Consider the following 16794-nt stretch of genomic DNA (forward strand, 5'->3'; position numbering starts at 1 on the left):
AAAACTTATTATATTACCTAGAAACTGGAACAGAACCCAAGGAATAGGATACCAGAGCTCACTCCTTTAACCACTATAGCAAAATGAGACTTGGAATATTAGAAGAGGAACACATTTCAGTATTTTTCAACATTTAAAATGTATGTACCCTTGGACTTCACCATTTTATTTCTAGGAGTCTATGTTACAGAGATACTTGCAAAAATGCAGGTAGATGCAAGTGTGAGGGCATTCACTGCTGTATTGTTTGCAATAGGAGAAACTTCTAACAGTTGTAATAATCAATAGAAAACCAATTAGAAAAATTGCTGCACATCATTATAATGGAATACCACGCAGAATAGGAGCCCTGGTGGCGCAGTGGTTAAGAGTTCAGCTGCTAACCAAAAGGCTGGCAGTTGGAATCCACCAGCTGCTCCCTGGAAACCCTGTGGGGCAGTTATAATTTCTCCTATATGATCACTACGAGTCAAATAGACTTGATGGCAAATGGTTTTATGTAGAGTAAGGTAAATTCTATATGTACCTATATAGAAAGATGTCTTAAAAATTTTTTTTACAAAAGTAAAAGTAATAGAACAGTATGAATGTTATGATTCCACTTGTACTTTTATTTTTAAAGGTGTTATGTATATGGCAGGGTGGTGATGATCACGAGCATATTTGTTATGTGCACAGAGAACAGACCGAAAACTGCTGACGGTGTTTATCTCTGGAGAGGGAAGAGACTGTTCCTTTTACTTTATATTCAGTGGTAGTAAAAAATTTTTACCTAAAAAAAAGTACACATGTGAGAAAAATACTCTGTATATTTATCATACAAGCATTTTGTACAACATAGTTACTTTGAGCAATTTAGCTAGTCAATGGTCTATAATATTAGATTTTAAGTATTCAAATCCCAAGTAACTAAGATTTCTAAATAGCTTAAAGGATCTTTTTAACCTTTATTAGTTTTTTTTGGAATAAGATGGGGAATAATAGAAAGAATTATTTTCATTGTGAAAAAATTCAGGTACATTAAAATGTTTCCTAAATGTTTATAATGATTTGCTAAGATTCAACTTATATTTTACAATTTCAAAGAATTTAGCTAGATTTAAAACACAGCTAAGCTAAATTTGTCTCAGGTATTCATATCTAAAGTGTTCTTAAGCAGAATTTTAAAAATGTCATTGCCTTTTTTTATTTGCAAAGTGCAAAGAATGTAATTCTAATTTTATGGAAGACTTTTTAAAATCACAAATATGTATATATGCACATCACATGTATACCTGCATAGTTAGAGGATCATGGGAAAAAACTGAAAGAATATATTCCAGTTTTTTACACTGGTATTGGGGGAAAGGGAAAAGCAGTTGATTTGAGTAGGTAAGCAGAGTAAGGAAAGAAAGAAAAAGATACAATACTTAAAGGCTGAAATTCTGTGCAAGGACTAAGTGAGAGAAAAAAAAAAATCCTAAAAACACTGCAGTAAAGGCCCTGAAGAATGAAAACATGCCAGAAGAAAACGAGTGGAACAAGTCCAGTATAGATATAAAGGAGAGATTCTAGAACTACACCCTTAAGTTACACTGACTAAGATTTACAATAACACAGAGTTTACAAACCAGAGTTGTATCAAAATATACCATATAACCTTTATACTTAGTTATATATAAAGGTTTAATAAATTATATAGACTTTTCATTAGGGGTGAAAAATAAAAGAAAATTGCAGTTATGATAGCACAAGAGAGAGAGAAAGAAGACTTGTTTTTGCAGCACTGAATAAATTATTTTGTCTAATTCTCATTTTACTCATCTGTAAAACAAGGAAACTAGACCTACGTTACTAGGCCCCTTCCAGTTCTGACTTTCCACCATTCCATTCTATAAAATGTAATTACTGAAGAGAGTTGCCAGTTATTTTTAAGAAACCATGTTACACCAAGAATTTAGCAACATAACTAAGAAAGCTCCAAGCAAACCTGTGCCTGAAGTAGTCTCAGCTGTCTGTCTTGTTCCGTGAGGAATCTATAAGCATCTGGAGATAGTCCCATCATTCCATTATCTGATCCAGTGTTGGGAGTGTGCATGCACACCGCACAAGGTTGTGGGTTACATGAGTCCACATGTGAAGATAGTCTTGCCACAGGTGATGGCTCTACACTGCTGTGGGGAGAACCACCACCCATGCTTCCTTGGGGCCTCACAGCTATAGGGCTACTTGAAGAATAGAATGCATTATGGTACACAGCGGGACATCCATTTGGATGAAATAATGAATGCTTTTGAAGGGCTTCACATTGGAGGTCCTGAACGGATCCTGCTGTATTCACTCCTTGCCAAGAATGTATTGGGCTATATTGAAAATGACATTGATGCTGACAACAACTGCAAATATTTGTGGAACAGTAAGATGGTGGTGGGGGAGTAGGTATCTGAAGTTCCATCGGTCGTCCTGAATTATGGGATGAAAAAACAAAATTGTGTGGGTGAGACTGTGGGGCAAAAGAATACTGCCTGGAATTAAATGTGGAGGATCTTACAGGATACTCTTCTCTTTGTGCACTTTCAGCAGAAACTGTTTGAAGCTTTTCAGATGATTCAGGAGACAGCCCATCAAGAGAAGATGATATAACACTGTTCCTGATATGGGTGTTCCCTTTCTTACAACTAGCTGGCTGTCTAACTCTGCAGTGTCTCAAAGGAGCAGTGCCTTGGTTTAATTGATTTGGTAGCCCTCTTACGGAAGGCTCTTTAACTTCAGCATCTGGGCTGTGTTTCTTATCATAAAGTTGGGGTCGCATTGGCTCCAAGTGTTCAGAATGGTTAATCAACGAAGGAGGATTTTCATTATTCAACATTTCCAGTGTATTAGGGAGAGGGTTTGATTCTACGAAATTGGCATCCAACACAAGTGAAAGTTCAGGAACGGATGGCTGGATCTTAGACACCTAGAAATGGGAAAGAAATTAAAGAGGAAAAAAAAAATTTTTTTTAGGAGAGAGATATATGTCTCACTTTCCTCAGACCGACATTTCCCAAGTTATATCCAACTATTTATTAAAAAGGTGTTCATTCTTATCTTTATTTAGATAGCGAACAAAATATTTTCTGGGCATTTCTATGTTCCAGCCACTAGGATTACAATTCTGAGCAAGTGAGCAAATTACACAAGATCCTTGGCCTCAAAGAACATAACTAAGCATTTCTCAAACTTATTTAATGATGGAACTCCTTTTATGGGAACACTGATTAACACTACTCAGATCACAAAATACAGCGAACTCTGCTTTATACAACAGAATTTTTTACCCTGTCTCTGCAAAGACACAATCACAGGCAGAGTGCTTCAACTGATCTAGTAGCAGAAAATATTTCTGCACTCTAAATAACACAGGATCTTCACAAAAAATTTTAAGTGAAGTTACTTGCTGTCATTCCTTCTACTGGCATCAACTAAAGAGTTGGAAGAAAGTAGAAAAGAAAAAATAGGATACTTGCTGTGGTAAATTTGGTTGCAATTGGTATTACTTTCTTTATATCCTTCCCATTCTTTTTCTCCTAAAATAATCAATTACCAGTACTGTGACTAAAATAAACAACTCTAAAATAACCTATTGGTTGGTAGCAATCAAAAAATTTTGGCAAAGGTTATCATCAATTAACTTCCCAAAGCAAGCAGAATGTTTTCTCACGATACGGTAATAAAAACTAATGTCATGCTCTGAAAACAGTATAGAATGCTGAATCAGTATAGTACAGAGGTTAAAAGCACCAGATTCTGAAAACAAATCTCTTGAATTAGAATCCTAGCTCTACTACTTACAAGCTGTGTGATCCTGGGCAGGTAACTTAACCAATCTGTGCCTCACTTTTCTCTGAAATACTAATTATATGTATTTCTTAGGCTTGTAAGGAATATATATATATACACGTATGTGCATAAAACACATGTATGTACATATATATTCATATTCAAGTTTTTGTTGTTGTTAGGTGCCACTGAGTTGGTTCCAATTCACAGTGACTTTACGTACAACAGAACGAAACACCGCTTAGTCCTGTGCCACTCTCATAATCATTATTATGCTTGAGCGCATTGTTAGAGCCACTGTGTCAATCCATCTCACTGAGGGTCTTCCTCTTTTTCACTGACCCTCTAATTTACCAAGCATGATGCCCTTCTCTAGGGACTGGTCCCTCCTGACAACATGTCCAAAATATGTGAGAAAAAGTCTCTCCATCCTTGCATTTAAGGAGGACTTTTTTTCTGGCTATACTTCTTCCAATCCATAGTATATTCAATATTCCCTGCCAACGCCGTAATTCAAATGCATTCATTCTTCTCTGGTCTTCTTTATTCATTGTGCAGCTTTTGCAATGGATATGAGGTGCCTGAAAACATCATGGCTTAGGTCAGGCCCACCTTAGTCCTTAAAGTGACATCGTTGCTTTTTAACACTTTAAAGAGGTCTTTTGTACAGATTTGCCCAATGTAATATGTTGTTTGATTTTTTAATCGCTGCTTCCCTGGATGTTGATTGTGGGTCCAAGTAAAATGAAATCCTTGACAACTTCAATCTTCTCTCTGTTTATCATGATGTCATTTATTGGGCCAGTTGTGAAGATTTCTGTATTCTTTATGTTGAGGTACAATTCATAATGAAGGCTGTAGCTTTTGATCTTCATTAGTGAGTGCTTCAAGTCCTCTTCACTTTCAGCAAGCAAGGTTGAGTCATCTGCATATCCCAGGTTGTTAATGAGTCTTCCCCCAGTCCTGATACTGTGTTCTTCTACATATAGTCCAGATTCTTGGATTATCTGCTCTGCACACACATTGAATAAGTATGATGAAATGATACAACCCTGACGCACACCTTTCCTAACTTTAAACCACGCAGTATCCCCTTGTTCTGTTCAAAGGCTGCCTCTTGATCTATGTACAGGTTCCTCATGAGCACAATTAAGTGTTCTGGAATTCCCATTCTTCACAATGTTATCTGCAATTTGTTATGATCCACATAGCAAATGCCTTTGCATAGTCAATAAAACACAGGTAAACATCTTTCTGGTATTTTCTGCTTTCAGCCAAGATCCATCTGATATAAGCAATGGTACCCCCCATTCCACGCCCACTTCTGAATCTGGCTCGAATTTCTAGCAGTTCCCTGTTGATGCACTGCTGCAACCACTTCTGAATGATCTCCAGCAAAATTTTACTTGTGTGTGATATTAATGATATTGTTCAATAATTTCCACATTCTGTTGGATCACCTTTCTTTGGAATAGACACAAATATGGATCCCTTCCAGCTGATGAGTCAGGTTGCTGTCTTCCAAATTTCTTGGCATAGATGAGTGAGCACTTCCAGCACCGCATTAGTTTTTTGAAAGATCTTGTTTGGTATTCAGTCAATTCCTGGAGCCTTGTTTTTCACCAATGCCTTCAGTACAGCCTGGACTTCTTCTTTTAGGACCATCAGTTCTTGATCATATGCTACCTCCTGAAATGGCTGAATGTCAACCAATTCTTTTTCGTACAGTGACTCCGTATTCCTTTCATCTTCTTTTGATGCTTCCTGCTTCGTGTAATATTTTCCCTGTAGAATCCTTCAGTAGTGCACCTTGAGGCTTGAATTTCTTCTTCAATTCTTTCAGCTTGAAAAATGCTAAGCATTTTGATTTTCTAACTCCAGGTCTTTACACATGTCGTTTTAATACTTTGTCTTCTCAAGTCACCCTTTGAAATCTTCTGTTGAGCTCTTTTACTTACTTCATCATTTCTTCTGTTTGTTTTAGCTACTCTACATTCCAGTGTAAGTTTCAAAGTCTCTTCTCACATCCATTTTGGTCTTCTCTTTCTTTCCTGTCTTTTTAATGACCTCTTGCTTTCTTCTTCTATGATATCCTTGATGTCAATCCACAACTCATCTGGTCTTCAGTCATTAGTGCTCAATGCATCAAACCTATTCTTGAGGTTGTCTCTATATTCAGGTGGGATATACTCAAGATCATATTTCGGCTCTTGTGGACTTGTTCTAATTTTCTTCAGCTTCAACTTGAACTTGCAAATGAATAATTGATGGTCTGCTCTGCAGCTGGCCCCTGGCCTTGTTCTGATTAATGATATCCATACATAGAGATATACCCATATATACAGAAATACAGATAGAGATATATAGCCGAATGTATCTTAAAACAAGGAGTCCTAGTGGTGTAGTGGTTAACCACTCAGATGCTAACCAAAAGGGCGGTGGTTTGACCAACAAGCTACTCCAGAGAGAAAGATGTGGTAGTCTGCTTCTGTAAAGATTGCAACCTTGGAAACCCTAAGGGGCAGCTCTACTTCGCCCCATAGGGTTGCTATGAGTTGGAATTGACTTGATGGCATACAACAACATCTTAGAACAATAGTTGAGTAAGTTTTAGGTAGTAGTATTTAGTGCTTTAACATAAAGAAGCTTTTTGGCTCCTAACCTCAAAGATAAGTTCATTGTAAGATCAGTGATACCTTCTGACTCACTGGATGAGGACTAGGAACTGGTCTTGGAGAAAAATCTTCATCTTCAACACCAGAGTCATGATCATTTACTGGCATTTTCCCTGGAGGTAACTTCTGAGAAGACCTAAAGAAGGGGAGGCAAGAAAAACCTTCAGCAACCCAGTATTTCTGGTTTTTTAATTGAATAAAGTCCTTTAATAAGCCACAGTAGTGTCTGGATCATTTAATTTAGTATCTGACACTACAAATTATTGTTCAGGTCAATGTTAGCTGACCAAGAGAGCTGGCCAGTCAGACTCATGCTTAACAAATCTTTTTACCTGATCATGATGAGTTTAACCTAGTATTCTTCATATCACAATAAATCAATAGTTACTGAGCATCTTCTGGCTAACCACTTTGAGGAATTAGAAATATAAAAGACAACACTCAATGTCAAAGAATTTATAATCTGATGTTAGAGACATAAATATTGTATTAAGGAAAATGAAATAAAGAATTATATACTTATATCTGTATTGGGAACATACACTGAGACATTAAGGTACCTTTTCTCATTTAGTCAGTTGTAGTCATTGCATAATGGGTAGCATGTCCCAGCAGAACACAGGAAAATTTTGAGTGTCAGTACTGAGTACTGAAAGTTGAAGTTAGAGTTTGAGACTAAAGATTTGGAAGACTATGTTTGTCAGTTGTTTTTTGCACCCTAAACTAAATAAATTCTCGGTAGGACAGGTTAGGAAAGGGGAAAGATAAGTCAGAAGGAAGCTAAGAGAGCTTAGACATAAGTAGAATCCCTGAAAAGGTCCTGCATCCTGTTTCCTGCAGGTTGAATTCTCTCTAGCAGAGAAAGCAACAGAAAGCCCCACATAGATCTGTTCCAAACCCTGGAGTTCTAGAGAAGCAGAAAAGACTCACAGAATTCCTTCTGTGCCAATGTGCTGCAGTGAAGAAATCACAATGTATGGTGTGTTTAAGCAGATGGGTCTGTATTCGTCCCACAAAGCTTCCCTCCCTCCCTACACCCAAGAATGACATGGTGTCAGTGCATATGGACATGACTTGGAGAGCCAGTGACCTAAACAGGGTAAAGGAAAGGCAGTCACAGCAGGAACATGGACAGAATTTTTGTCAAAGAACAGATGCAAATGAAACACCTCATCAGATGGCAACATGATGGATGATAATCACATCACACCACAACACCAGTACTGGCACCCCAACAATCTTCAAGTTACATATAACCCCAAAGGAAAAGGAATCTTGAAATGACTGAAATTTGGTTTCTACAATCTAGCAGGATGAACAGGGACTCAAAATAGAAATTTAGCTCATTTACTTTAAAAAAAATGCTACATTTCTTGTACACTTGAGTTTATACCATGGGATTAATATATGCTACGTGGGGGATACCTCATTGTATTGTGCTTCGCTTTATTGCGCTTCGCAGATATTTCGTTTTTTACAGATTGAAGGTTCGTGGCAACCTTGCATTAAGCAAGTCTATTAGTGCCATTTTTCTAACAGCATTTGCTCACTTTGTGTCTCTGTGTCACATTTTGGATATACTCATAATATTTCAAACTTTTTCATTATTATTATATCTGTTAGTGATCTATAATCAGTGATCTTTGATGTTATTATTGTAATTGTTTTGGGGCGCCACAAACCCCAACCACATAAGATGGTAAACTTAATCGACAAATGTTGTGTGTGTCCTGACTGCTCCATCAACAGGCTGTTCCCCATCTCTCTCCCCCTCCTCAGGCCTATTCCATGAGGCATGATAATATTAATATTAGGCCAATTAATAACCCTTCAATGGCCTGTAAGTGTTCAAGCGAAAGGAAGAGTCACATGTCTCTCACTTTAAATGGAAAGCCGGAAATGATTAAGCTTAGTGGGGAAGGCATGTAGAAAGGCAAGGAAGGCCGAAAGCTAGGCCTCCTGTGCCGAACAGTTGGACAAGTTGTGAATGCAAATGAAAAGTTCTTGGAGGAAATTAAAAGTGCTACTCCAGTGAACACATGACTGATAAGAAAGCCAAACAGCGTTATTGCTGATATGGAGAAAGCTTTAGTGATCCGGACAAAAGATCAAACCAGCCACAACATTCCCTTAAGCCAAAGCCCAATACAGTATAAGATCCCAACTCTCTTCAATTCTGTGAAGGCTGAGAGAGGTGAGGAAGCTACAGAAGAAAACTCTGAAGCTAGCAAAGGTTGGTTCATGAGGCCCCTAGTGTTGTCCCTGTTTTTTCTTCCATGGTCTTTTATTGTTTCAGGTTTTATATTTATGTCTTTGATCCATTTGGGGTTAGTTTTTGTGTATGATGTGAGGCATGGGTCCAGTTTCATCTTTTTACAGGCGGCCATCCAGTTTTGCCATTAGTTAAAAAGATTTTTTCCTCATTTAATGGAGTTTGGTCCTTTGTCAAAGATGAGCTGACCATAACCAAAAGCAAGCCCGTTACTGCTGGCTTGATGTCGACTCATAATGACCCTACAGGAAAAAGAGTAGAAACGCCCCATAGGGTTTCCAAGGAGTGACTGTTGAATTCAAACTGCCAACCTTCCAGTTAGCAGCTGAGCTTTTAACCAGTGTGCCACCAGAGCTCCCAGCTGACCATAGGTGGACAGATGTACATCTGGGTTCTCGATCCTGTTCCACTGGTCTATGTGTCTGTCGTCGTACCAGTACCAGGCTGTTTTGACTTGTGGCTATATAATAAGTTCTGAGAAGCCTCCTACTTTGTTCTTTTTCTTCAGTAATGCTTTGTTTATCTGGGGGCTCTTTCCTTTCCATGTAAGGTTGGTGATTAGTTTTTCCATCTCATTAAAGAATGCTTTTGGTATTTGGTTTTCGTTTTTTTTAAATTGTACTTTACCTGAAGGTTTACAGACCAAAATACTTCTCATTTAACAATTAACACACATATTATTTTGTGACATTGGCTGTCAACTCCACATGTCAAAACTCTCCCCTTCTCGACCTTGGGTTCCCCATTACCAGATTTCCTGCCTTCTCCTATCTTCTTGTCCTTGCCCCTGGGCTGGTGTGCCCACTTAGTCTTGTTTTGTTTTATCGGCCTGTCTAATCTTTGGCTAAAGGGTGAACCCCGGGAATGATTTCAGTACAGAGTTAAAGGGTCTCCAAGGGCCATACTTTCAGGGTTTCTCCAGTCTCTGTTAGACCAGTAAGTCTGGTCTTTTTTTTTTTAATTAGAATTTTGTTCTACATTTTTCTCCAGCTCTGTCTGGGACTCTCTATTGTGATCTCTGTCAGAGCAGTCAGTAGTGGTAGCCAGTGGTAGTCTAGTTGTGCTAGACTCAGTTTGGTGGAAGCTATGGCAGTTGTAGTTCATTAGTCCTTTGGACTAATTTTTCCCTCGTGTCTTTGGTTTTCTTCATTCTCCTTTGCTCTAGATGCGGTGGGGCCTGTGGAGTATCTTAGATGGCCACTCACAAGGTTTTAAGATCCCAGACGCTACTCACCAAAGTAAAATGCAGAACATTTTCTTTATAAATTATGTCATGCCAATTGAGCTAGATGTCCCCAGAAGCCATGGTCCAAACCCTCAGCCTAGTAATTTGGTCCCTCAGGGTGTTGTTGGTATTTGGATCAGGATTCATGTTATCTGTAGTTTGTTGTGGATAAAATTGATATTTGTTGAGCCCCCCATCCATGAACATGGTATGTTCTTCCATTTATGTAGGTCTCTTTTGGTTTCTTGCAGTGGTGTTTTGTAGTTTTCTTTGTATAGGTCTTTTATGTCCCTGGTTAGATTTATTCCTAAGTATTTTATCTTTTTAGAGGCTATTATAAATGGTAAAGGAGCCCTGGTGGTGCAGGGTTAAGCACTCGGATGCTAACTGAAAGGTTAGCGGTTCAAACTCACCAGCTGCTCCACGAGAGAAAAATGTAGCAGTCTGCTTTCATAAAGACTTATAGCCTTGGAAACCCTAAGGGGCAATTCTACTCTGTCCTAAAGCGTTGCTGAGTCAGAATCAACACAATGCCAATAAGTTTGGGATTTTTTAAGTTATAATTGGTACTGTTTTCTTGATTTCCTTTTCAAAGTTCTCTTTGTTGTTGTATAGGAATCCTATTGACTTTTGTATGTTGATCTTGTATCCTGCTACTCTGCTGAATCTATTAGTTCCAGTAGTTTTCTTGTGGAATCTTTGGGGTTCTCCATGTATAAGATCATATCATCTGCAAATAGGGACAGTTTTACTTCTTCCTTTTCAATTTCGATACCCTTTATTTTTTTCTTGTCATATTGCTCTAGCTAGGACTTCCAGCACAATGTTAAATAGAAGTGGTGATAAAGGGCACCCTTGTTCCCATTGTCTTGTTACCATTCTCAGGGGAAATGCCTTCAGTCTCTCTCCATTGAGAAAGATGTTGGTTGTTGGTTTTGTATAACCAAAAAACCAAACCCAGTGCTGTCAAGTCAATTCTGACTCATAGCGACCCTACAGGACAGAGTAGAACTGCCCCATACAGTTTCCAAGGAGCCTGGTGGATTTGAACTGCCGCCCCTTTGGATAGCAGCTGTAGCACTTAACCACTATGCCACCAGGATTTCCTAGTTTTGTATAAAAAAAAAATTTTTCTTTTTTTAGTTTTGTATAGATGTCCTTTATTATGCTGAAGAATTTCTCTGCTATTCCTATTTTATTGAGGGTTTTTTTTCTTTTAATCAGGAATGGGTGTTGGAATTTGTCAAATGCCTTTTCTACATCAACTGAGATGATCATGTGATTCTTTTTGTTTGTTCTGTTTATGTGGTGGATTACATTGATTGCTATTCTAATGTTGAACTATTCTTGCATACGTAGTATGAATTCCACTTGGTCATGGTGTACTATTTTTTTGATATGATGCTGAATTCTACTGGCTAGAATTTTGTTGAGAATTTTTATATCTATATTCATGAGAGATATTGGCAGAGGTTTCTTTCTTTAGAGTAGTTTACCTGAGGCCCAGGTACAGAACTATTGTTGTTGTTTTTAGGTGCCGTCGAGTCGGTTGACTCATAGCGATCCTATGCACAACAGAATGAAACACTGCCCTGTCCTGAGCCATCCTTACAATCGTTGTTATGCTTGGGCACACTGTTGCAGCCACTGTGTCAATCCACCTCGTTGAGGGTCTTCCTCTTTTCCGCTGACCCTGTACTCGGCCAAGCATGATGTCCTTATCCAGGGACTGATCCCTCCCGACAACATGTCCAAAGTATGTAAGACACAGTCTCGCCATCCTTGCCTCTAAGGAGCATTCTGGCTGTACTGCTTCTAAGGCAGATTTGTTCGTTCTTTTGGCAGTCCACAGTATATTCAATGTTCCTCACCAACACCACAATTCAAAGGCGTCAATTCTTCTTTGGTCTTCTGTATTCATTGTACAGCTTTCACATGCATGTGATGCAATTGAAAATACCGGGGCTTGGGTCAAGCACACCTTAGTCTTCAGGGTGACATCTTTGCTCTTCAACACTTTGAAGAGGTCCTTTGCAGCAGGTTTACCCAATGCAATGTGTCTTTTGATTTCTTGACTGCTGCTTCCATGGCTGTTGATTGTGGATCCAAGTAAAATGAAATCCTTGACAACTTTAATCTTTTCTCTGTTTATCATGATGTTGCTCATTGGTCCAGTTGTGAGGATTTTTGTTTTCTTTATGTTGAGGTGCAATCCATACCGAAGGCTGTGTTCTTTGATCTTCATTAGCAAGTGCTTCAAGTCCTCTTCACTTTCAGCAAGCAAGGTGGGTCATCTGCATAATGCAGGTTGTTAACGAGTCTTCCTCTAATCCTGATGCCCCGTTCTTCATATAGGCCAGCTTCTCATATTATTTGTTCAGCATACAGATTAAATAGTTATGGTGAAAGAATACAACCCTGACGCACACCTTTCCTGACTTTAAATCAATCAGTATCCCCTTGTTCTGTCCAAACAACTGCCTCTTGATCTATGTAAAGGTTCCTCATGAGCACAATTAAGTGTTCGGGAATTCCCATTCTTCTCAGTGTTATCCATAGTTTGTTATGATCCACACAGTCGAATGCCTTTGCATAGTCAATAAAACACAGAGAAACATCCTTCTGGTATTCTCTGCTTGCAGCCAGGATCCATCTGACATCAGCAATGATATCCCTGGTTCCACATCCTCTTCTGAAACCAGCCTGAATTTCTGGCAGTTCCCTGTCGATATGCTGTCGCAGCCGTTTTTGAATGATCTTCAGCAAAATTTTGCTTGCGTGTGGTATTAATGATATTGTTCTATAATTTCCACATTTGGTTGGATCACCTTTCTTGGGAATGGGCATAAATATGGATCTCTTCCAGTCATTTGGCCAGGAAGCTCTCTTCCATATTTCTTGACATAGGCGAGTGAGCACCTCCAGCGCTGCATCTGTTTGTTGAAACATCTCAATTGATATTCCATCAATTCCTGAAGCCTTGTTTTTCACCAATGCCTTCAGAGCTGCTTGGACTTCTTCCTTCAGTACCATCAGTTCCTGATTATATGCCACCTCTTGAAATGGTTGAACATTGACTAATTCTTTTTGGTATAATGACTCTGTGTATTCCTTCCATCTTCTTTTGATGTTTCCTGCATCATTTAATATTTTCCCCATAGAATCCTTCACTATTGCAACTCGAAGCTTGAATTTTTTCTTCAGTTCTTTCAGCTTGAGAAACGCTGAGCATGTTATTACCTTTTGGTTTTCCATGTCGAGCTCTTTGCACATGTCATTATAATACGTTGTCTTCTCGAGAGGCCCTTTGAAATCTTCTGTTCAGTTGTTTCACTTCATCAATTCTTCCTTTTGCTTTAGCTGCTCGACGTTCGACAGAAAGTTTCAGAGTCTCCTCTGACATCCATCTTGGTCTTTTCTTTCTTTCCTGTCTTTTCAGTGACCTCTTGCTTTCTTCATGTATGATGCCCTTGATGTCATTCCACAACTTGTCTGGTCTTCGGTCACTAGTGTTCAATGTGTCAAATCTATTCTTCAGGTGGTCTCTAAATTCAGGTGGGATATATTCAAGGTCATATTTTGGCTCTCATGGACTTGCTCTGATTTTCTTCAGTTTCAGCTTGAACTTGGATATGAGCAATTGATGATCTGTTCCACAGTCGGCCCCTGGCCTTGTTCTGACTGATGATATTGAGCTTTTCCATCGCCTCTTTCCACAGATGTAATCAATTTGACTTCTGTGTGTTCCATCTGGCGAGGTCCATGTGCATAGTCACCGTTTATGTTGGTGAAAGAAGGTATTTGAAATGAAAAGTCATTGGTCTTGCAAAATTCTATCATTCGATCTCCGGCATTGTTTCTATCACCAAGGCTGTATTTTCCAACTACCGATCCTTCTTCTTTGTTTCCAACTTTTGCATTCCAATCACCAGTAATTATTAATGCATCTTGATTGCATGTTTGATTAATTTCAGGCTGCAGCAGCTGATAAAAATCTTCTATTTCTTCATCTTTGGCCCTAGCGGTTGGTGCATAAATTTGAAGAAACAGTCGTATTAACTGGTCTTCCTTGTAGGCGTATGGATATTATTCTATCACTGAGAGAGGTGTACTTCTGGATAGACCTTGAAATGTTCTTTTTGATGATGAATCCAACACCATTCCTCTTCGAGTTGTCATTCCCAGCATAGTAGACTATATGATTATCCGATTCAAAACGGCCAATACCAGTCCATTTCAGCTCACTAATGCCTAGGATATCGATGTTTATGCGTTCCATTTCATTTTTGCCCATTTCCAATTTTCCTAGATTTATATTTCGTACATTCCAAGTTCCAATTATTAATGAATGTTCGCAGCTGTTTCTTCTCATTTTGTGTCACACCACATCAGCAAACGAGGGTCCCGAAAGCTTTACTCCATCCCCGTCATTAAGGTCGAGTCTACTTTGAGGAGGTAGCTCTTCCGTAGTCATCCTTTGAGTGCCTTCCAACCTGGGGGGCTCATCTTCCAGCATTATATCAGACAATGTTCTGCTGCCATTCATAAGGTTTTCACTGGCTAATGCTTTTCAGAAGTAGACTGCCGGGTCCTTCTTCCTAGTCTGTCTTAGTCTGGAAGCTCAGCTGAAACCTGTCCTCCATGGGTGACCCTGCTGGTATCTGAATACCGGTAGCATAGCTTCCAGCATCACAGCAACACACAAGCCCCCACAGTAGGACAAACTGACAGACACGTGGGGGTTATAGAACTACAAGGAAGGGAATAGCAAATAGAAGACAAACTAAAGAGAGGATGCTTCTTTCTAAACAAGGTAATATCTTCACATACTTTTATTGCTTTCTCTATATAATAAATCAACTCAAATGAGAACCATACTAGAGTTGTGACTTCATTAAAATTATCATTGAAATTCCTTGAATATGAAGGAATACATTTTAAGCAAAGACATCTCTGGTATATAACATTTACAAATAGTTTTATCAGAAATAATTGGGAGTTATTTTAATTACTCACCAAAAAATAATGAATGTAATGAAAAAGTACACATGAAAATAGAGATTTTTTACCTCTTAACTGAAAGAGTCTTGGAAACCTTGTTGAAAAACTCTGCTTCTGCATTTTGACTTTCAGTAGTCATTTCAAAATAGATTGGATTTTTGTCAGAAGATTCAACATTCTGAAATGAAGTAGTTCATACTTTGAAATCTGACTTAAAAACACTAGAGAATTCTATTTAGATGAAGAGTAGTTCTTGAACATGGGGGAAGAGGAGAGGACAGAGGATTTCTGGTTTCTGTAACTGTACTCCTTTTTTTAAAATCTGTCCAACTCTGCTACATAAATGAAAATGAAAATTTAATCACCTAAATGAAGTAATTAATGCAATGATCAATGATTAAGTTACAATAGTTATAAATGGAATATACCATTTAAAGAATAAGTGATATATATCCTTAAAACAATTAAATTATTAGATTTTATTTAAGTTGATTACATTTGTAACTAAAATACTAACAATTTGATTCATGAACAGATTAAATGAACTCAAGGAAGGCACAGAACAGATTTGATGGAAACACACGGTTATTTAGAAGCATAAAATATTTTTGTAATAAAAAACAGAATGTATTTTTATTATTCGCCTGAGACCTAGGACAATCAATAACTTCACTGAAAAGTGGTCTCTGAATGTTTTTACATAATGGCACCTAGAGTCTCAAAAATGTACTTTTGCTATTATATCCCATACCATTGCTGTCCAGTAGATTCCAGCTCATAATAACCCTACAGGAGAGGGAAGAACTGCTTCATAGGGTTTCCAAGGAGAGGATGGTGGATTCGAACTGTTGACCTTTTTAGCAGCCGAACACTTAACCAGTGCACCACCAGGGCTCTATAATATCACCTAGATGCGTTTCTATGTATTTGATTAGATACAATATACCCACATCGTACCCATTCCCTTTGAGTTGATTCTGACTTATAGTGACCCTATAGGACAGAGTAGAACTGCCCCATATGGTTTCCAAGGAGAGGCTGGTAGATTTGAACTGCTGACCTTTTGGTTAGCAGTCAAGCTCTTAACCATTGTGCCACCAGGGCTCCAGATATGATATATCAACACTCTATTCTGATTCCTAGGATTATTTTATATAAACATTGACCTTTAAGTATGAAAAAATATTTGCTACCTATGTTTTAAAAATAACAGGGCAAAGAAAACAGTAAGATATCATAAAATTAACTGTCAACATCATAAAATGATACAATATATAAATTATTGATTCATTCTTCAAAGGTTGTAGAAAAACACAGGCAAGTTATTCTGTGGATAACTTCTCACCCTCTAATTTGGTTCTGGAAATATGGTCTAAGATTTACTGAACAAAATTAACAATAAATAAATAAAGTTAGTATTCATTAAGACTGACTATAAATAAAGTCTAACTGTTTGAATTAGTATATTAAAGGGTAAAAACCATTGCGTTTAATCTGCGAAAGTATAACCCAAAATGCTTATTAATGTACTAGGTAATCAAATGACTTACTTTGAAAAGATGTAATGTTTCCTTGCTGGTTAATAACTGAAATTGAAGGTCGGTAATTCCACCACCACAAGGGAGGCATTCATAAAACTCAGGCTCCTTATGTGTCACAGAATAGAGAACTATGATGAAACTTCCAGATTCTGAAAACACCCTGAAGAAAAATTTCCATTTAATTAAAATTTACTGAAGATAATAAGAGTATACTCAAAGAATTTCATGTGAGTCTCCTAATCTAGTTAATGGATTGACTAAACAGTCCAATTTTTTAAA

General features: G+C 38.0%; 1 protein-coding gene across 3 annotated transcripts in view; it reads right to left on the reverse strand.

Moving 5' to 3' along the window:
- Positions 1–16794, reverse strand: part of STIL (STIL centriolar assembly protein) — a 72571-nt gene that overhangs the window by 26653 nt on the left and 29124 nt on the right. For 2 of the 3 annotated variants that reach the window (XM_049879225.1, XM_049879224.1), the window contains exons 9-12: positions 16525–16675; positions 15043–15152; positions 6498–6612; positions 1970–2938 (exon numbers count right to left, since the gene is read on the reverse strand). In XM_049879225.1, the coding sequence (XP_049735182.1) occupies positions 1970–2938; positions 6498–6612; positions 15043–15152; positions 16525–16675 (1345 nt within the window). The remainder of the gene's footprint in view (positions 1–1969; positions 2939–6497; positions 6613–15042; positions 15153–16524; positions 16676–16794) is intronic. The other variant, XM_049879226.1, reaches the window with a different exon arrangement.

The sequence above is a fragment of the Elephas maximus genome, chromosome 3 (genome assembly GCF_024166365.1).
Source record: "Elephas maximus indicus isolate mEleMax1 chromosome 3, mEleMax1 primary haplotype, whole genome shotgun sequence".
In the NCBI taxonomy this organism is placed as follows: Eukaryota; Metazoa; Chordata; class Mammalia; order Proboscidea; family Elephantidae; genus Elephas; species Elephas maximus.